Source organism: Plectrocnemia conspersa, unplaced genomic scaffold (assembly GCF_051122295.1).
Source record: "Plectrocnemia conspersa isolate PC_06_02 unplaced genomic scaffold, ASM5112229v1 ptg000014l, whole genome shotgun sequence".
In the NCBI taxonomy this organism is placed as follows: Eukaryota; Metazoa; Arthropoda; class Insecta; order Trichoptera; family Polycentropodidae; genus Plectrocnemia; species Plectrocnemia conspersa.
Window position 1 is genome coordinate 11,210,631 of NW_028277178.1, and position 22,513 is coordinate 11,233,143.

General features: G+C 33.2%; 1 protein-coding gene across 1 annotated transcript in view; it reads right to left on the bottom strand.

Moving 5' to 3' along the window:
• The window catches only part of LOC148226204 (uncharacterized), a 94,676-nt gene extending 74,074 nt beyond the window's left edge, over positions 1-20,602 (bottom strand). Inside the window, exon 1 of the mRNA XM_088203256.1 lies at positions 19,660-20,602. Coding sequence (XP_088059382.1) covers positions 19,660-19,779 — 120 coding nt within the window. The 5' untranslated portion in view covers positions 19,780-20,602. The remainder of the gene's footprint in view (positions 1-19,659) is intronic.
• Positions 20,603-22,513: the final 1,911 nt, after the last annotated feature.

Below are 22,513 nucleotides of genomic sequence, written 5' to 3' on the forward strand. Positions count from 1 at the left end.
TATGCGAAACCCATTGTGCTGGACAGCAATTTTTTCCGAAACGTCAACCCCATTGTTTGCATTAAAAAAAATATAAAAATACATAAAGCCTCTCTGGGACGCGCGGGCGGATTTTCTTTTTTTGAGTGGGATTTTTTAACAACGTTTGGGGGAAACCTAAATTGGGAATGTAATATTTTAAAAATAGCATCTTCACTAAACCTATCAACAAGGTATACAAGTAGGTCAATATTACCTGTGGCAAAATATTTTACGATCTTTAATGAGGTATTATAATATTTTTTATAGCAACTCATTTATAATAAAAAATATAGATAAAACTATTGATTATTGTCGTGTATTATAAAAGTATGGCATAAACAATATTATATTAGTGTAGTTAATCAATATGTTTTATTGATTTTTTAACTGATTCCTAATATGTTGTAATCCGTTAATAAATAAGTAATATATTTAAATAAATATTAAATATAAAATATTATTTAAGAAAATTATAATACGATAGTAATAAATGTTTTAATGCGGCAAAATATTTAATCAATAGTAATACTAATGCGGGCTAATTAAATAATATCATTAAATACCAGTTTGTTGATCAAATAAATTTAGAATTAATCTAAATGATAATAATTATAAATAAGTCATATTATCCACGTGAGGTATTGAAAAATACTTCCACGAGACGCGATGACCTCATCGTACCGATTTTTAGCATATTTATATAAATTTAAATATTATATATTTGTCAATCTGCAACAAACATGAGCAATCTATGACTTATCTGTTTACGCTGATAACACGTTATAATTTTATCTACGCCTGTTGCCATGCGCACGATTTTTTTTTTCGCTCATTGTTTTCAAAGGTGAGCGTTGACTGTGTACGTGCTTTATAAAAATGTTTTTTTTTATATATAATTCAACTATAATTTAACGCCCTGTTTTATCAATACATCTGTCATATATAAAAATACATCAGTACGAGTAATGCGATAGTAGCGATCAATATTTATGTTTGTTTACTTATGTATTACGAAATAATATTTGTAAAAATACATTATTTACATTTAGACTGTATGATCTCATGAGCAATCAACCAGTTATCAATCAAAGAAATCTATAATTTAGTTCATTTAAAACTGAGTTTTGAGGTATTAATAAGTATAATTCATACAAAAAGAACTAAATCAAATCATTAGTGTTGGAAAATTATTGTATTAGATTGTACTGAAGCAATAAATAATTATGGTCTACCTACTAATAATATGAATTTATTAAAAATAAATATCATTATGTAATGGCGGCGCTGTAACGCAAAAAGTATATTAGTTGACGTTTTACTGCACGGTTGATAGGTCGTAAACTATAAACTCGCGAGATACACGTAGGAAAATTAGAAAAGTTTATGACTAATGAAATACGCAAGTTTAGATGAATGAGCGTCTGTCATGAATGTGGAAATGAAACGAACAACTCTGCGGCGAACGCCACGAGCCGAAGCGAAAAGGCCGGGAAATAAATGGTTGAACGTTTGGGAATTGAATTAATGCGAAAATGGTATTATTATTTTTTGATTATGATTATATTATGTAACGGAAGGCAAACAAACGTAAGACCAGCACGAAAGATCGGTAGTACCAAATGTGTACCTGTCCAAAAGTCATGTATTCGAATTCAAGTGATAAATACCTTTATGCAGATTATCATTCACCTCAGATTAAATTTATCTAAAATCGTGTATGACTATTATATTTAAATAATATCAATATGAATTCGAGAATTGTGAAATTCATTTAATGATACTTATCAGAACCATAGATAAACTCTTATCGACCACATTGTATTATATTTTTAGCTTTATCTAATATGCAGATTGAGCTCCATGTATTCCTCTCTAGCCTTTCGTTAAACCAGTCCAGCGAAACGAATCGGTAAAGCGTTTCTACTCTCCAAATGCAGTAACCTACCACCTTTCCGAGTTTAGCAATTTAGTTTGATTGACGTTGGGCGTTCGCAAATCGAGTTTTTGTTTCCAGGAGAGAGGAGGGGAAGCCTGCCCAACCGACTGGAAATCAGCGGATCGAATCACAAGTTTGGGACGTTCGTTTTCATCATAGCACCCCGTGGGCTCGTTTCTGAGACCTCGACCTTTTCCATTACGTCTTAGGTCTGAAACGGTCTTAGAAATCCAAGTAGGCGGCACGTGCGAGCGGAGCGCCTAACACGCGTACATAGTTTAAAATTCATATTTAGTTATGTTCGAGCACGCGCCGACACGCCGATTTGTTTGACGCAAAACACACCAAAGACAAACAGGACGTTTTTCTTGTTAGTTTCAAAAAATAAAGTTGTTTATCTTGTATCGAATGGAAAAAGCAGAATTTAAATCAAGGATTTCTTTTTATAAACACGAGGGTTTCTTAGGAAAAAAATATATCAAACAAGGAAACATGTAAACGAATTTTTATTTGATTCGAAACACTCTTGTTATATGTTTGACAATCCATATTATCTGTGAAGTGAAGTGATCTGTTTATTATTTATTATAAAATAATTAAATTTATTTACTATTATTAATATCTGTATCACAGCTGTCGATCGCCGATAGCCTAATATAATATTTTATTTTCATGAAACTTTAATTAGGAACCTATTCAATTGCACTTGATTTTGCCCCTTTTGGAGGATTTTCCGAATATGGGTTTTATTTGTAACCACACTCTGTGAGGCAGTATATGATTTGAAAATGATTTTTCAACTCCCTGAGGGTAAGATTTGTTTCTTCGGTCATTTCGAAGCATCGCTGAAATAGTGATTTGGTGTAAAAAGTCAAAGGGCTGGAGTAATTAAATGGTGTTTGGGAGGAACGAAATTGATCTTTACGATCTCAAATTACTGCAGTAAGTCCTCAACATCTGGAGGATAAGCAGGAGCATCATCCATAACCAACAAAACTTTTAATGGCAAATTATTTTTCAAAAGATGTCTTCATTGCAAAAAAATCATCGATTATCGCTCGTTTATCAAATCAATGGCAATTTTTAAAAATGCTCGTATTTCAAAAAAGGTTCACTCTTATATTATTTTTTGCTGTAAATTCTTTATATATATATATATATATATATATATATATATATATATATATAAAATAAAAATATCTCGTTTTACTCAAGTAGGCGCTAAGATTTTATTAACCAAATTACTATGCCAAAAAAATTGTATTGTTAGTTATCAAAAATATAGCAATAAATGTATATTATCAATTAGGAAGAAATAGCACATTTATTTTCATATATTTTATGACTTTGATTAAAAAATATTTATTAAAATTTTCACAATCGCACTAAATGATATATTTCAATGATTCTAACCAAGAGATGCATAAAAAATACGCCTGTCTCGTCAATTTAACACAATGCGGTTTTGATTGCCGGCTTTTCGGCAGTTTGTCATCATTCGCGGGTTAGCTGACCGTCATAGATCGTTGGTTACGGTTGCGGCTTACCAAACCGGAGGTCAAGTATAAAATGCCCGACGATGAGGTAATATTTTTTGCTCTTCGGCCTTCCGGGTTTTTGTTTTGTGATCGGTTCACTGTTTTTTGAGGATCAAGTATTAATTTAATCGCTTGGAACCATTACAGATGAATTACATTAAATTAATATTTCTCTGCCAGAAATTATGTAACGGCAATAATAACGGGGCGGTTTTGGCCAGCTAGAGAGAGTCGTCGCCAGCGGGAGAAATTTCTGGGGAAATGTCCCCTCGCGGAAAACCTTTTAAAATGACCGATCCAATTTACGAAAAGGGAATCAAGTACGAGGAAAAACTTCCAAGAAACAGCAACAACAAAGAGAGAGCCGGCGAGATTGCCTGATGCATAATTTTAAATATTCAACAATCCGCCCGGCGCTCCTCTGTCTGAAGAAAAAAAAATGAAATAAAGGAACGACGGTGGAGGATGAGAAAAAGAGGAGCTCATCACCGGGCGCGGAGGAGTCCTTTTTCCATATTCATCAGAGTGCATTATATACAAATGTGTTCCGGGAGAGACGGGCCCGGATTATCAGGGATCGCATTACAATAAGCGCATTTATTTCCAGACACGACGTTACGCGTTAATCCCTCAAATTATGCTGAGTTACGTGGATTCTCTGGAGTGGTGCTATTTTCGTTTTACATGCATTACATAATGGATACATTAGAAAAACATTCAACAATATATTCAGATAATTTTCTAGTTCTTTGAACATAGCATAATTGGTAAATAGGCTTATGATCATGTATGAAGCAGAATAAGAGGAAGAGGCATGGCCCGAGTAATGGTCCGAATACCTTGGACAACAAGAAGATTTTGACACAAGGATTAAACAAATACACCTATACTTCTTTAAATGTTATTGTTTAAATTATATATATATATATTACTAAAAAAATCGACTATATCTAGTTATTTTGGAGAATTGCTGTACATCGTCATTTTAAGGAGTCAAGACTAAGTATTAACTAACATACTTAAAATAAATTAGATTTGATATAATTCAAGTATGCAACTGACTATTGAAGTAGGGCCACTGTCGATTATGCCTCTCAGAATAAGACACGAATAATAAGTACTGTTAAGGTCACCGATATGGAAGCGACACTCGTATTATATAATTAGTTATATACACAACTAGCTTCCCAGAGCACGCTCTCTTCTTGGAAACGATTAACTGTATTAAAGAAGGGTCGCTAGTACTAACATAACAGACCTGCTCCTATTTAGATACCCACACACATGTTTCATCTCATAATATCGTGAGTTATATTTGAAACTGACTTAACTTTCAGTTTCTATAACGAGTCGAAACACATCAAGTAAGTAACCGGTTCTTTAATGGTGACAATCAGGTTTGCTAGTGCTAAATAATATTATCAAAATGGTTATTTCTGCACGTGTATGCATTGAATTTTTGTATTTTTTTCTAGGGGGTGTGTGCGATCATGGGTGCAGCACTCTCAAAAATTTGCGTCTCTCGCGAGATTACAACGATCAAACGACCGGAAAAAGTAGAAATTTGCACACAGAAGATTCGCGGACCCCTCGAGCGATCATTAAACGCAATTTGCCATTCAAATCGCGCGTATCTGCGGCGCTTTCTTTTTACCGAAATGAAAAAAGAATCCGAGGGTCCGTCGCCAGCCACCACCCCCCCGGAACGGACCGTTTAAAACGAAATAATACAAACATAAATAAAAAAGAGCGCATAAATATGCAAATGAACCGTCGAGAGTATCAAGAATATGCATGCGTTTAACTTTTTAAGCGGGAGCCAAGAGTACCGTGAATGTCGCCGACGCGTTACACACAAATAAATTAACATATTCTTCTACGTATAGAAAGCCTACCCTAAGGGACACAACTACACTATACTCGCACACTTGTGCAAATACTTTTTTATGTTTTCGAATGGGCTTTAAAATTATTGAGACGAATTTTTCATTTTTTTCAGATACCTGGTACGAAAAGGTGAAATATTTTTGGTGGCCAAAAAGCGTGCTTTGTCGTGACGTCACAAAAGTCAGGGCATGCGAAAGACTTCAATGGAGTTGTGTCTACCGACAGATATTTTGGATTATTTGGAATATACTGCTATAAGTGATAGTTAAAAATCATATAAAATTAATCTCACACTATGACACAATTTATCTGTCCTACCACCAATCATATAAATAGAGATACGAAATTCGAAACAGTAAATGCTTAATTAATCAAAACGGAACCGCCAGAGTGAACAATATGTTTTCTTCCTCTACTTATTCCAGAAAAGGTCTAAATTTGTGCTCGGTAAAACATAATATCAAAGTCTCAAAGCGAAACTATCTATCTAATCGACAAACGCGGAACGAACTTTTGATCGGCAAAGTTGGAACCTCGGGCCAGCCGGTCGATCAAACGACTCCCTGGCCGATGTCATCCCTCGAAATACCATCAAAGCAGTCTGTTATTGATACAGTGAAGCTCAACATTTGCTTTGTAAAAATATTTTCGTAGCAGAACGCCAGATTGGAGCATATGGCTCACGTATATATGTATACTTAAGTCCATGAACGGTTTTCGATATTCTTGACGCTGAATAATAAGTAAAATTTTTTTATATAATTATTTAAATAATTTAACATCATTTTCCGGTTAATAAGGGGTGATCCTACTTGAGTTTATATCTTAGGATTTTTTAATAATCGAACATAAATTATTTAAATAATAATTATTAAATGGCCGCCTCTGGACCTTTTGCAGACACCGATCTTTAATATTACTTTTTTGTACATTTCGGGCAGTATCTCGTTGTTGGTTTTTAGATGCTCCAATATTTCGGATTTCTCGGCGTAGACACGACTTTAGCGTAACCCACAAAAATTCAACGGCATTAAATCGCATGATATTGACGCCAGCAAAACGTAAAATAATTATAATAATTTCAAAAAAAGTAAAGCTCAATGACGCTGTCCGACCACAATGCGCACCAAGCAGTCAGTTTTTAGCATGTGAATCACATGAAGATTTTTCTCGCCCTATATGCGGAAATTTTGCTTATTAACATAACCAGAGAGATGGAAATGTGCCTTGTAAGAATAGAAAATTTTCTTTGAAAAATCAACATCTGCGTAAATTCTTTGCTGTCCATGATCTCTGAGCTTTGGTTCTTGTTTTATCTGAATTTTATAAGAGTGTAAGTCCAGATGCAAAATGCGCCAAAAGGAGGCATACGAAAAGCTGCGAACGGCATTAATATTCTTAGCAGAACGGGCGCCACAGGCTTCAAGTATCTTCGATTTTTTTCACTACATTGCGAATTGTTCGCTCAGTAGGGAAAATGAATTTGACCATAATTTTCCCGTAAATTTCGATACACAGCTCGTACAGAATTGCTATTTCTATAGAACAATTGTACAATTTAACTTATTGAGCTGTGGTTAAGCGATCTATTTTATAAATGTATTGTTGCAAACTAACATTTGACATTTTTAACACGCGTGATTATTGACAGCTGTCTGATTTACAGTGCTGATAACATAGGCAACTCGTATTGAATCATATTGTAAAAAGCAATGACGCAAAAGAAGAATATATAGACAGCTGTGTCTAGTTTATGACATTCCAATGTTACATAACTTTCAGTACTGCAGCATCGGTATGGTTCATTGGTCGCAATGATCATGATTAAATTAATTTGATTATATGTTGAAGATGTTACAATTATGTATTATTTAAACTATTTTTTTAGTAGTGCTCCAATCAAAGATCGGTCACAGATGTTACACCTATAAAAAATAACAACTCGGCAACGTTTTAGCTGATGAAAAATTTAATATTTTAAATTTTACATATCAAAGATCATAAGACCCCGTGCCAAGTTTGGTCCGGTTTGGTACGCCGCAGCACGAGGCCAATCGCCGGCGATGAATTTTTGATAAGCCGTTCGAAGTTCTAAAGTTGTGTTCACACCGACGCGACGCGGAGTAATTCATTTGTTTTCAGACACTAAGAATCTCAAATATGAGTTAGGAGCCGCAAATTCTAATGCTGCGTTCACACCAACACAATTAAAAAGTGACGGGAGACGGCGTACCTAGCAACACCACGCATATCCTCGGATAAATTACGATCTCAAGTTTGTACATTAGTTGAATAACTGAGAGAAGGCGTGCGTCACACCACACATCGTGGAGTGTGGTGGTGTGGGGCGACCACAAGTTGCCGGAGCACGTGAGCCGCGCTTTTTGCATGTGCATGCCGCGCGCAAAAAATGTATAGCGGGCGAATCCGGGGCCAGAATTTCAAGCGGAAAGCTCACGGAACAGACAGATGGATATCGACGGGGATGCATGCACGAAATTTCCCCGGAGGATATGGTTTTGTATTGATTTTCGCATAAGTTGTGCAAGTGGTCTTTGGCATGCACGACGAAACCGTCTGCCGGTACCGCACCACGACCATATAGATTGGATATAGCCCACCAGCTCGCTAATCTACCTACCGAACCAACCTACCCCCATCTCTTTCTCTCTCTCTCTCTCTCTCTCTCTCTCCACGGTTTCTGCCTCTCGACGGTTTCATATTTGCTGTAGAAATTTCCGAGTCACGTCCCGACTCTGGTGAGCTATCCACCAAACTACAAACAACGTGCTCTGTGTGACACAGCCCTAACAATTTTTCAATATTTGGACAAGCTAAATCAAACTCAACAATCGTCCCGAGCGAACCGAAAGGAAAACTGTATACAACCGGATGGGTGTATGTGTATCTTTCGCGTTATGAAGATACACTTCCAAAACCAACATTAAATACTTTAAAAATATATCTAAAGGCACTTTTGTTATATATTTAAGCAAATTTTATGAAAGATGCCATCAAATACATCCTATGTAGAATTGATTAAGCTGTATATTAAATGCAGTAGCAATATAGATATTCAGATAAGATTTTATTGGGCGCTGCAATCCAGCAGTTCTTCCGACGAGCCGCGCCCGGCGACGAACATAATGTTTTGATTGATTCCGCCCCGGGCAACGGCGCTTTTATGGGATTAGGCGGATTTGGTCGAAATCCTGATACCTAATACTTTGGTGTACGAGGCCGTAAGCCTGCGCAGGCAGGCGGAGAGGTTTCGGTCGCCAGCCTTCTTATAATAACGAACGCATCCGAAAATAATACGAAACCAATAAAGCTCAAGCGGGGAGAAAGAAAAATAAGGGCAACAAACACGGGCGGGCGTCTCGAATCATAAAATACTTTTTTTTATTGCTCGTGAAGGGGTGGCGTTTTCTGGCCAGACCCCTAGAAAAACTGACCGCTGCCAGGCAATAGGATAGTCGTATTGAACCGATCGGCTGTCGAATGTGTTAGCCTTAAGTACACCCCCACGTATCCAAATATTTAATTCAATTTAAAAAATAATTGACTGAGAATATTATTGCGTGACGACCGCAAAAATTGTAAGCAGTTATATAAATTAATTATTTTATTCAGGTAATACTTGTCATTATGATTAACTATCTATGTATATTTATAAACAAAATGTACATAAATGCTTTTTTAATATAAAACTATTGAAGACATATACATTTTTTTGGCGATCGATTGCTATACAATAGGCATACCATTCCGCATTATTCATTCGATAAACTCGTTAAAATACACACACAACTCGTAAAAAAGCAATTGGCATAAACCACTTTTATGTCTCCCAATCAATATTAATACTAATTAATAAACAGAGCCGGAAATGTTATTTGAAGCACAATCAATCCTTTGAGTGTATAAAAAAAGTTAAAGTCAAAAGCTCCTACGTCTTTCGGAATAAAAACACAGTTTATAGGTCGAATGACAAAGCGGATATTGGAAAACTTTTTTCTTTTTTTGTGTGTGAGACATAACATACTCGTACAGCTGAAACGTCTTATTATCTGCTAGATAGATATACAGTCTTATATGTGAAGACAGAAGTAAAATGATACATGTGTATAATAAGAGACTTACATACATGTACCTATCTACCTAATTACGTTTATACAACCCTGACGATGCAAAAATACCATCGTTGTTGATTAGAGAATTAATTATTGCTTAAAATCTTTGCTAAGACGCGAGATGTGATCACACAATTACATCATTAGTCAAACATACACTGTCAAATTGACATTTGCGACACATACGTAGTTTTGGATAAATGTTTAAATTATATCCCTTGGTTTGTATATTAATATTTACATGCAAGTAATTTTGACTATGTATATTTAGCAGAATTATAATAATAAAATAGAGACAAGCAATTTAATAAAACACCATCGAAGTGAAGACTAAGTTTTATACTATCTGGGTGATACACGCTTTAGAAACTGCTCTTGCGGAACTGAGCTAATGGGATGATTAAGCTCATGCCTAGAATATTTTATAAGAATCGTTGAAATGACAGTTTTTTAGATGTTTCCTTACCACCCTAAGCTCGACGCTCAACTTCTTTACTTCCGATTAATTTAAATTACAATGTTAATAATCTCCGTGACCTACAGGCTCACAATCTCAAACATTATTACCGTCGCGGTGGTTACATGTTTTTTAGAAACGTTTTTCTCCAGCCGGTCACGCCTGTTGACCACGTCGAAGGTGAAAACAATCAAAACGGAACGACACTCTACCATTTTACGTGCACGGAAAGTTATCGTGATTATATTTCGGCCCGAACAACCCTTCTCATTACGGGCATTATCTATTATACTTGTTTTTCAATTTAAAGCTTCACAAAGTTCACCTTGGCACAGACCCGTTTCACGGTCTGATAGTATCGAAGGCCGTATGATCGGCACCCCAGACGGGCCAAATCGCGTTAATAAATTAAAACGCCGCAGACGTCCCTAAGAATCAAGACTATATATATTCCGAGTCCGGCTCTGACTTTTACGGGGTTGATAGCCCCCAAGTTTCTGCAGGCGATTTAATAGTCTCCGCGCTGCGAAAGCTTGAGAAACTTTAACGTACTAACTTTTATTCGGCTCCGAGAGGGCGGAGCAGCCGGAGCTCGTTTGCGGAGCGAGATATTCAAATGTTAGATGGAAAAAGGAAGTAGAAGCCAAATTGAATCAAATACACTTTTTGAGAAGTCGTGGAATTCCGCGGAAGATGAGAGCTCAGACTTTTAACGGAGTCGGACCCTAAACTGTCCATTTCGCCGCTTTGGAGCACATAAACGGCACTCAGTTGTACAAATCCGCTTTTCTATGCACGGGTTGCTACTTTTTTCCCCTTCCGTTAGATCTTTTAATGGAATTTGCAGAGGTTACATACACGCGAGTGGGTCGTTGCTGTTTAAAGATAAAATTTTGATCGTATTAAAGAGGCTATTTAATGATAGAGTTTAATCGTGGACATAAAAAGAATATTATATATCCGAAAGATTATTTTGGCATAGATTTTCCTAGTTTTCCCTAACTTTACAAATATCGTTATAATTAAGATGGCATTACATGTAAAATGGCTACTTCCTAATTATCAATTTTACAGGAAATTACATATTTATATATCAATCTGATTGTTTACTATACAATTTGTTTTTTAATGCAAATGCAAAGAGGCATCATTTAGCATATATTCAAAAATTACTATTGTGTCTGTAAAATGGGTATTATTTGTTATTATTTATATACATACATATGCATCTAGATATATACTAAATCTTGTTTGTTTAGCGAACGTCAAACTGGGTCGCAGTGTATGCTATTAAGATATATAGGTGACCTTTCAATGTGAAGTGCTGCGAACGATATTATAAAAAAATACTTTTTCAAAGCAATACTAAATTCCAGGAAACTTAAAAAAAGTTATCAAGTGTTAGAAGGTACGTATAAAGAAGAAGACAACACACAGATGCCAATACGTTTCGCGTATTTCCAATTGCCATTATTACTATGGCTTTCCCTTTACAAATCCTTCGCGGAGAAAGTCTTAGCTTTTCCAATAATATATCCTCTTTTATTTTTTTCCTCTCTACATTGGCCCCCGCGCCCGGCTTACACCATTCTCAGTAAATAATTCTCACACCACTCTCGCGCGCCGCCTCTGTCGAGCTCCAAAACCACCCCCCGCTCAAGGGATGCCGCCGCCCAGCTACCCCCCATCACATCTCTTTTCCCACGTTGAAACTTAAAACGAATAAAATTGTTTTTAATCGATTTTGTTCCGCCGCTCCTTTATTCTTTACCAAACTTCTCGGCTGCTAAAGAAGCTACAAAAACTTTGACTGCCTACCACCACCAAAACACTACACACAGCTAATATATTTATCCAGGAAAACACACGTTTAGCCATTGAGGTCCTTCGCGCAGTGCGTTCACGCAATTAATTATCCAGAGGAAAAATGTGGAAAATGGCGACCTCACATTTTCCGGTTTGCTCGTAATCGTTAACGATGAGGTCTCGCGCACTATACCAAGGCTTTTCCGATAACGACCGATATGCTCGACCGTGAAAGTTTCCATTGAGTTCATTATCTTAATAAGTTGATTTTTTATTATTATCATAATGCTATAAAATCCCTTCCCACTATCTCTATCTACCCTATCTAAATATTATGTAATACAATAAATTATCACATTTTTACTAACGTGAAGCGGACGTTTAGTACTTCTGCTGCACCTTTTAACTGTTCATCTGCTAGCTATATGCAATAACATTTACGATTAACTAATTTTTATTTTTATTTATTTACGTTAAGTCGCCTACCACGCGTGTCCCACACACGCACTATTCTTTTTCACGGTCTTTTCTTGCGGTGGAAGCAATTAAGGCACTATCAGCACGAAAATTACCCAGCAAGTGTCGAGCGCGTCTCGACAGCGACAAATGAACATATTATGCTGCACCGAAAAGTCGTTCCACGAAAAAAGTACAATACAACCAATTCTTTCATTAGATGCGGGGAGCAATTTAATCTTCAAAAGTGAATTAATTCAACCGCTAATGACAATTAAATTGCCCGGTAACAAACAATGCGGTAAGCTCCCCTCGTACTACAGGAGTGTTGAACCCCGAACCGGGGATTTGGCAGTCTTTGAACCGGAATTCAAAGCGCGTTTTGAAATATAAACAAAAATACAAATCACATAATAAAAATCGAAAGGTGGTTCAAATTTAATATATTCTATTCAATTCTATTGCGTATATGAGATTATTAATTCGTATACAAAATAAATTAAATAGTTGATATCATATCTGAGAGATTAAAGTACATATTATAATTCAATTTACCATTCGTGTAAAACAGTAATAATATGCATTTTTTCTAAATACAATACAATAATATAAATCTAATACATCACCGGAAGATCACTTCCTTAAACTTATCTATATATCTCTTTACATAAAAAATAGAAAGAAAAATAGTATGATAAACTTGAATGTATGTTATATACTTCCTGGTACAGGAAAAGTCGTCTATAATTTATAACGTGTGATGACACGATAAAAACTAATAAAAAATAAGCCTTGATGACACGATAAAAACTAATAAAAAATAAGCCTTAAGTTTTATTGGAATACTTTCAAGTGCGTCATTCTTAAATAATCCAAATACGCAAGAGTTTGTTTCATTGAAAATATGAAATTACCTATGATTTTTTCCATTACAGAACCTATTCGTTATAACTAATGTTTTTTTTTTTTTCGAAAAAAATTGCTTGTTTTTATTTAACATTTTTTGTTTAAAATATTTTTAGAATTTTTACAACCACTGCATAAGAAAGGGCGTGTCCGTGCCAGATGTTTGAAAATATGCATACTCGCTTGAAAATTGTTATTCCACCGTTGTAACTCATTGGGCTTACGCCTGTCAGGTTACAATTTTTATTTAAAAATAAATAAATAAATAAGAAAAATAGAGGTTGAAAATATTTGATTGACAGATTGTTTACGATTTTCTCAAACTTTATTCGGTCTTATCTTTGCTTTGCTGATTTAAGAAAAACATCAATACCGCTCTGGGTGGGAATCGGCAGATTGTAAAAATGTATAGTAGCTTTCCACAAAATTTGTCCATCGGCAATTAAATCACGCTTTTTCAATAATCTAAAGAGGTTTTTATTTATATCTTTTTCAAAATATCATTCCGATTGCAAATTTTCTCTACAATTTGTGGTTATTTAAGAATAATCTGTGATAATATATACCCACTAATATATTTAATTAAATGATAAACGTTTTACTAATTTAAATTTTTTTTACATGTTTTAATAATTACTACGAATAATATAATTTACATGCCTAATTATTGTAAAAAACAGTGTCTATTAAAATTTATGGAAAAGATCGAGAAACTAGAATGCGCAGCGTCAAAGACAATACGGAAAACTAGTATTTTAAACTAAACGTAATCCATTCCCTAGTACACTTATTGCTACAGTGAATCTAAGTTGATTAGAAATCTGCTTAATTGCCGTTCAGTTTTGCCCTCGGACTTCATTAAGTTAACGATGCCCTCATCCTACACACACCCACTATTATGCAAAAACTACAGTGCGTTCGCAAAGCAATGTCCACAATTATTAACGGAATAAATTATCAAATAGACTGATTAATTGCCATTTAGCGTCCCAAAAGAAAAACGCGTTGTAAGTATTTACGCTCAAACGATAATTTCATGTAAATAATTAGTCGATAGCGTATTTAATAAATAAATTACACGCTCGCTTGTCTTGACACAGTGAGCGATTTTATATCTGAATTAGTAATATTGTTACGTAATAACAATAATAAAAATAATACTAATTGCAAATCGCTAATGTAAAAATAGAAATAAGTTTGAGTTTGGTGGTGAAAAAATAGTATAATGTAATTGGATTTTTTCAAATAACAGGCTATTACGTGGTTCATAAAAAATGTCAAAAATATAATACATTTAAAGTTTAATATATTAAAATCAGATATATAAATAAAAAACATATTTTTATAACTATCAATGCATTAAAATAAATATTATTTAATTTGATAATATATTATCAAATCGGGGACAACTGTTCGGAAACTGATACAGTTAATCAGAAAACAAAATTTTTCTTCAGTTCGTCAATTAAGCATGATATCCTATAGTGTGTATTTAATTAGTAGTTATTATATCATTATTTAGGTTATCGAATGACTTAGCGATTTCGAGTAGTAAGATAAGAATATTAGATAGATAAGATACGAATAAGTATTTTTATATTTAAAAACATTAATAAAGATATTAGTAAATATTAAAAAAATATGCAATCAATCAAAATCTGCATCTTGACTAACCTTATTCTTTAGTAAGACCAGGTTTTAAAAAATACTTGTTTTCTGTGACTTGTATGTATTATACCTATCACCTACAAAGTTTTGAAACACACAGTTCCAGAAAGAGGAACACAACATTGTGCTCGAACGCGGCGTTTATGATATGTGTGCCGTTTTATTGGGCCATAATAAAGCAGCGCTTGTCCTGATAATTGCACCAGATAAATCCGCTGAAACGTCGTTAAGCGAGCGACATCTGTTGGCCGCCGTCGTAACAAGTGTTTCAACCCCCGCTTCGGAGATAAATTCGCGTTTAGCCATTTGCCAACTTGGCACATATCGGCGAAAGCTGTTTAAACGTAAAAGGGAGAAATTTACAATATATATAAAAAATATTAATACGACACCCTATAACAGTAGATGATTCTCTCTACATATGCAAGAGCTATGTATATAAAAAACTCTCAACAAAAAATGGCGCTAATGAATGCTAGAACCGAGTGTGAAAATTTCATTCGCGGATCATTGACGCGTAAAATTTACGAGGCGAAACGGGTAAGAGTGAAAATTGATGTTTTAATATTAATTAACAATTGCTCAACGAGTTTGTAAACACGGTGTAATATTGTCGAACGCTCCAACACGCGAGTGTTGCGTATGTATGTATATTGCATACACTTATGACAAAATGTCATTAACTTCTCACAGACGGCCAACGACATTCGCAGTAATGAAATTTGACATTGGTAACGAAACTTCAAAATAATATGTATGTATGTATGAAGCGTATTTCAGTTCAATCACTCGAGATTCGTAGAACATTTATGCGATTCGAAATCTAAAAATGGAAGAATATGTAAGATAATAAAGCTCAAATCGTCTGTGAAGACAGTACAAATCAAATCATTGTAATGTACAACATTGCAAAATTTTATTAGAATCGTTTGATGAACATTTTGCCGCTGGAGACTTGAAAATTCATAAGAAAAGAAATTGAATCCATACTTCCATACTTTGCCGAAACACATATACGATTTGCGAACAAACATAAATACTTTGGACTGGACTTTTTTTAAATCACAAACAACAGGAAAGTTCAATGTTTAGACAAAATCATGATTGAGAAGCATGAGCAAAATAGACTAATTTTCGCTGAGTTATAAACTTATGTTTCGAGTACAAAATGTCCTGCAGTTCAAACTAATTTTTTTTTCAAATGTTGAGAGCCCCTACTAGTATATTATTGTTATACGAATAATACATTTTAACCTATTATTACACTTGAACACATTACTGAAATGTGCGTTTATATACCCATTTTTTTGTATACGAGATTTTCAGAGTTTCAAGGTTGATTAAAGTTATTATATATATTGTGCTCAGCTTTTCGTGAGGCTGCCTTTTGTGAACGTTTGATTCAATGCATCTATTCTAAATAATGATACAGCTATATTATACTATTGATAATTCTCTCAGAGCACGTGTATGTATGCATGTATTTTATTTACGATCGATGAAGCGTTCGTTACGCGTTACGTTATCTCTCCACTTATCAGGTGTAAATTGAGCATGGGCTTATATGTATATATGTATATTTGAGTTTCCAAGTGTTTATTTACACAAACGAAACGATAATGAAATGCATTTTACTATCTATCACGCGTGCTCGGCGTACGCACTGCAGCGTTGCCGTGATTACGTAACGTACCACGTTTTGGGTTTGTTTTTTTCGCACAAAATATTCGCACTGACCTACGTCATCGCATCAAAAGTTGAGGTGTGTCCGCGGTCTCGTCCCACTCGCGGAGATTCCGCGGATGATGCCAAAATATTTGAACAAATGTTTTTGGCACGCGGCTCGTCACCGGCACGCGTTCCGTTATTGAGCAGTCGAAGTGCAAAACGGTATTGGATAAACATCAGCAATATCTATCTTGCGAAATTAAAATTTAGCTATAGATCTTAAAATGCATTGCACAACAATTAATTGCCATTTTAAAATGAGAACTATTATTATTATAATTTCAATGAAATTTAACGATTCGAACCATCTCTTTAAACTACATTATTGCATTCCAATTAAAAATATTGCTTAAAATTTACCATTTTATTATTATTATTATTGCTGTATTTAAGCACATTGTGCAACATTTATCATTTTAAAATGTGAGTTGGAGCGCTCAATTATTATTATTTAGGCCTGTAGAATTAAACCATTTTTTTTAAATTAAATTACATATGTAGCTTTAAATCGTAATTCAATTTATCATTTGCAAAAATATAGGCACAAAAAGGAATACAATGTCGAAAAATTGCAAAAAAAATATTCTATAAAATCGCGAATATTTTTTTTTAAATATAATAAGTTTATTTATAAAACATTCACGTTTAATGCTTTGCTTATTTATCTGTAGCTTAAATAAAAAATTGACTTCAAATCGCGCATAAAAAAAAATAATTAAAATAATTGAGCTCGAATTTTAAAATGGTAAATGTTGCACAATATGCAAAAGCAATAATAATAGTGCAAAAGAGTTCACTATGTTTAAAATGCGAGTTCGCGAACTTGGGTTATTATTATTACACCTGATATCTATTTCTCGCAATATCACTTGAACATATAGTCCGAATTAAATCCACTGCATTGCATTCCAATTAAAAATATTGCTTAAAATTTACCATTTTATTATTATTATTATTGCTGTATTTAAGCACATTGTGCAACATTTATAATTTTAAAATGTGAGTTGGAGCGCTCAATTATTATTATTTAGGCCTGTAGAATTAAACCATTTTTTTTAAATTAAATTACATATGTAGCTTTAAATCGTAATTCAATTTATCATTTGCAAAAATATAGGCACAAAAAGGAATACAATGTCGAAAAATTGCAAAAAAAATATTCTATAAAATCGCGAATATTTTTTTAAAAATATAATAAGTTTATTTATAAAACATTCACGTTTAATGCTTTGCTTATTTATCTGTAGCTTAAATAAAAAATTGACTTCAAATCGCGCATAAAAAAAAATAATTAAAATAATTGAGCTCGAATTTTAAAATGGTAAATGTTGCACAATATGCAAAAGCAATAATAATAGTGCAAAAGAGTTCACTATGTTTAAAATGCGAGTTCGCGAACTTGGGTTATTATTATTACACCTGATATCTATTTCTCGCAATATCACTTGAACATATAGTCCGAATTAAATCCACTGCATTCATTTACATATTTTAAATGCTACGCGATTGTCAATATATTTGTTATTTCTGTACGGCAGTAATGATTAATATAAAATCTGATTTAATTTAATTTTAATATTTTATAATATAAATTTATATACTAATGTCAATGTAAAGCGGCGAATCATTTTTGCACAACCACTCCGCGGAAACTCGAGCGACCCTGAATTATTCCAAGCATGATTCGCGTTCTAGAGATTTTAGTCACGATAATTTCGCCGAGTTGATTTTCTCAGCAATCCGAAATTAGGAATACCCGCTATTTGAACGACACTGACTGTTGCATATACAGCGTTGCAATGATGATACATTTTCAAAAGACTGATTTATAATTTGTGGCAATTAGAAAAAGCGAGAAAATAATCTAGATATAATCTAAGAATAATATAAAAAATATTTTATTTATTAATGTTTAGAATAAAAAGTATTTGAATAAAACATGAGCTGCTTATGGCATATGCAGCTCAAAAATTAAATTGAATCTGCAATAAATAACTCTTATTTATGATACTACTTATATCTTTTTTTTTTAATTTGTACTTTAAATTATTTATATATCCAATGGCATATGCAGCTCAAAAATTATAAAATATGTATATTATATTCTGCAAACAATTATTCAAATATGTCAGTCATTATTTATAACGAGTGAAAAAACAAGTATTGATATAAATTTGAAACAAACATTTTTTTCTTGCTTATATCAATCGCGAAATTTAATAATTTAATTTAAAATATTTATATTTCATATATAGCTAGTGAAAACTATTTAATATACAGTGGACTATCAGTCGTGATTTTTTTTTAAATTTCGCTTTGCACTCGCGATCACTATACTAATCAGTTACCTTTAAATTTTCCACTATTCTGAAAGAACAGAAAGGTTCGAGAATCACAACATTACTCACGAGAATTTAAGCTCATTTAAATATAAATATATTTAATCATTTTTAATAAAATTAGTTTAAATGCGCCATTATGATAATTTCAAGAAATTGATCCGAAAATATAAAATAAAATTGTATATGATGTTTTATTGCATATGTGTGAAAGAATCACATGCGCCAATAAAATATTTTGACTACTTTTAACTGATCAAAACATGCAGAATATTGAGCACATAATAATAATCATATAACTGCATCTATTGCGCTCACAAGAATCGTGAAATTGAATAATTTACACTCGCGAGTTGAATTAGAAATAGTTATATTGCACATGCAACTCTGAAATATTACACGTGAAAAATATATCTAAGTGCTTTTTTGTTATAAATCAGTTTTAAATAAATGGAATGTTTTAGGCGGATATAAATAAAGCTATTGCTTCAAAATTCGGAATTTATTAGATTTTTGTATTTTTCGGACTTAGGCGATTTGGAGAGCGAGGTCGTTTTCGTATTATGCGATTCGTACACTTTTTAATTGAGAATAGGAAATCCTACCGATGTTTACTCAACCTTCGTTTGCAACGATTATCGAACAAATTGTTTGAATTGCGCAAACTGTTGCACAAGTATACTTTTAGGCAACGGAACGGTACGATTTCGAGCACTATTTCACTTTTGCACTTTTTTGTTGTAATCACATTTTTCGCACTGCAATTTTTATGATTGACACTTACCTTAGTAGCGTCCGTGTAGGGCGTGGACGAGTTTTTGTCAACTAACTGCGATCCGAACGTAGGCATGGCGCTCATTGACGCACTGCCTACCGGTAGATTGGCATACTGTTGTGGAACCATTTTTCACTCTAATTTTATTATTCGATTTAAATTATATGAACTGATTTTTAAAATATAGTTTCACTTAGTTTTTATAAGTTTGTGTCGATCGGCAACGGCAGCGCTGTTCGAGAGTGCCGCTTCGATATCCGATGTGTTTTCGCAAAAAACAAAATTCAACTCTCAATCACAATTACTGCGGCGGCTCGTTCATAGCAAAAAGAAAACAGAAAGAAATCCATAACAGGCTCAGTTGTCGCGCAGTATCATCTCGTCGCCGTCCATCACCATCTCGCGCGAGAACGCATCGTAGTTGCGATAAGTCCGATCCGAGAGATCATCGAACACGAACCAAACGACTCGACAGTCGCAAGCCGACTGACAGCAACGTGTTCACTGCTGTCAATATAGCCAGCTGAGCCCCCCACCACCGCGCGCCGTCCAATCGCAGACCTCTTAGAGCGCCGCGCCTGCGCAGTACCCTCCCCGCACCGACGACAATCTGGCTGGTCGTTCAGTGCCAAACAACACTCCACCATGTAAACATCGAATAATAGGAAAATGAAAAATCACAAATCACAAAAAATGCGATAATCCAATCGACCTAATCGCAAATCCGACTTGAAAAATTCGGATCAGATATCACTAGTCAATCGTTTAAATTATTATTATTCGTCTTAATTATTATTATTTAATATGTTTTTTAAATCACTGTTAGAATTTAAAATTATTTTTATGACCAAATTTTCACTTTTCACTAGTCCGATGTTTCCGATGCGTTACGATCGTGCGCTCAATCCGCGAACGATACACGTGCGGCCAACAGCGAGAACACCGTACGACTGACGATGAACTGACGGTCGCTATCCGAGCGAAGAGTATTTGCGCAAATAACCACCGGTGGCAGCACTTGCCGGCCGTAGTGTTACCGGTCCCGATTATAACGTACGATTAATAACTCAATCCGACAAAACTCATCATCCACGGCACGTGCGCCTGAGACCGATTTTTTTCGCCTGAAACAATAAAAAACACGAATTTTAAAAAAATCACTAATTTTTAAAAACATTTGATTTAGATAAATCGATATGTTTTTTGAGAAATTTTTGAAATTAACATTTATTTTAAATCATACTTAAATTTTATTTTTAATTATATCATAATGTATATATTTAAAGCCCATTTCAAAATTTTGCACTATTTCAATATTTAGTGTAAAACGACGATTTAATGTCGAATAATTAATTGTATTTAAAATAATAATTCGGTTTTGGGTTTAAACTATTTTTAAAAAATATTTTGAATTATCACATTAATTAATTATGGAATAAATAGAATCAGATTCCACGTAATTATTATGACATGTAAAATTACAAAGTTTGATATATTTAAAATTATATTAATAGAATAATTTTTTTTTAACAATTTGATAAAAAAAGCAATTTACCATTTTTTATCAAAATCTAACTTCTACTAATTGATATGCTAAATTTAATATAAAGTATAATGTTTTACCTTATATAAAATTTAGAAATTGTGCATACATTACAAGAGATGATGAAATACAAACAGCGATTCGATTTCGTTCTACTGAATATTCTATTATAATATCTCAAAACAGATAAATTATTTTAATGCTATTTTAAATCACATTTCGAATTGTACACTTTTCTTAATACGTATCGAAAAAATATCGGTATTCGATTCCGCAAATGTGTATGTTTTTCAATCACTATTTTAAAAATTTGATAAAAACAGTTCTTAAATTTTTTGTCACAAAACACATTGATTAATTTGATGTCATTTTGAAATATTCAATTACAATTCGAATTTCAGACGTTTTTCAATATTTTACAAAATAAAATCTGATATTCAACAATTAATAATAATATACATCAAGATTATCGAATTTATAGTTGTGTATAATCTCAATTACATTTCGGAATTCTAAATTTTTTCTTACATTTTGATAAGAGCATATATTTAAAAAAATTACAGTGATTAATTTGATGCGTTTTATTTTAAATCATATTTGTAATTTTACACTATTACCAACATTTTACAAATTAATATCGGTAATTTGATTTAGAACAATTTATATAGATTGAGTTATTCGATTCCGCCACTATATATTAATCACAACTTGAAATTTACTCTATTTTTCTACAATTTAATAAAAACTGATTTTAATAATTTTTCTCAAAACACATCAAATAATATGATGTGATTTATAATAAATCACATTTCGAATTTCACACGTTTTCCAATATTTAAAAAAATAAAATCTACGATCTGATTTTTAATTATTTTACATTAAAATAATCGATTTTATAGTTGTTTATAATTTTCAATCACATTTCAAAAAATACTGTTTTTCCTTCAATTTTCTAAAAATACCTTTAAATATTTTATATATCGATTGTTCCTATTTGGAAGAATTCAAATTAAAATTACTAATTTATCATCATAAAATAACTATATATTATGAAATGAGAGAATGAAGGTATTAAAATTTGAGCAAATCTATAAAGTAATTTTCACGTCTAGAGGATATGATTTTATCACTATATTTGAAACAATTTAACACTAATTTTTAAATGCTTGATTATGTGGACAATCAATCTTATCGCCGATTTCGAAGCTCTTAGACTGCGTGACTATGTCTAAGAGCTAATCAATAACTGATAAGAACCCAATAGAAATCCCCAATAAAACGCAAACTATTGAACTACGCATTTATCACGTGTTTACGAAT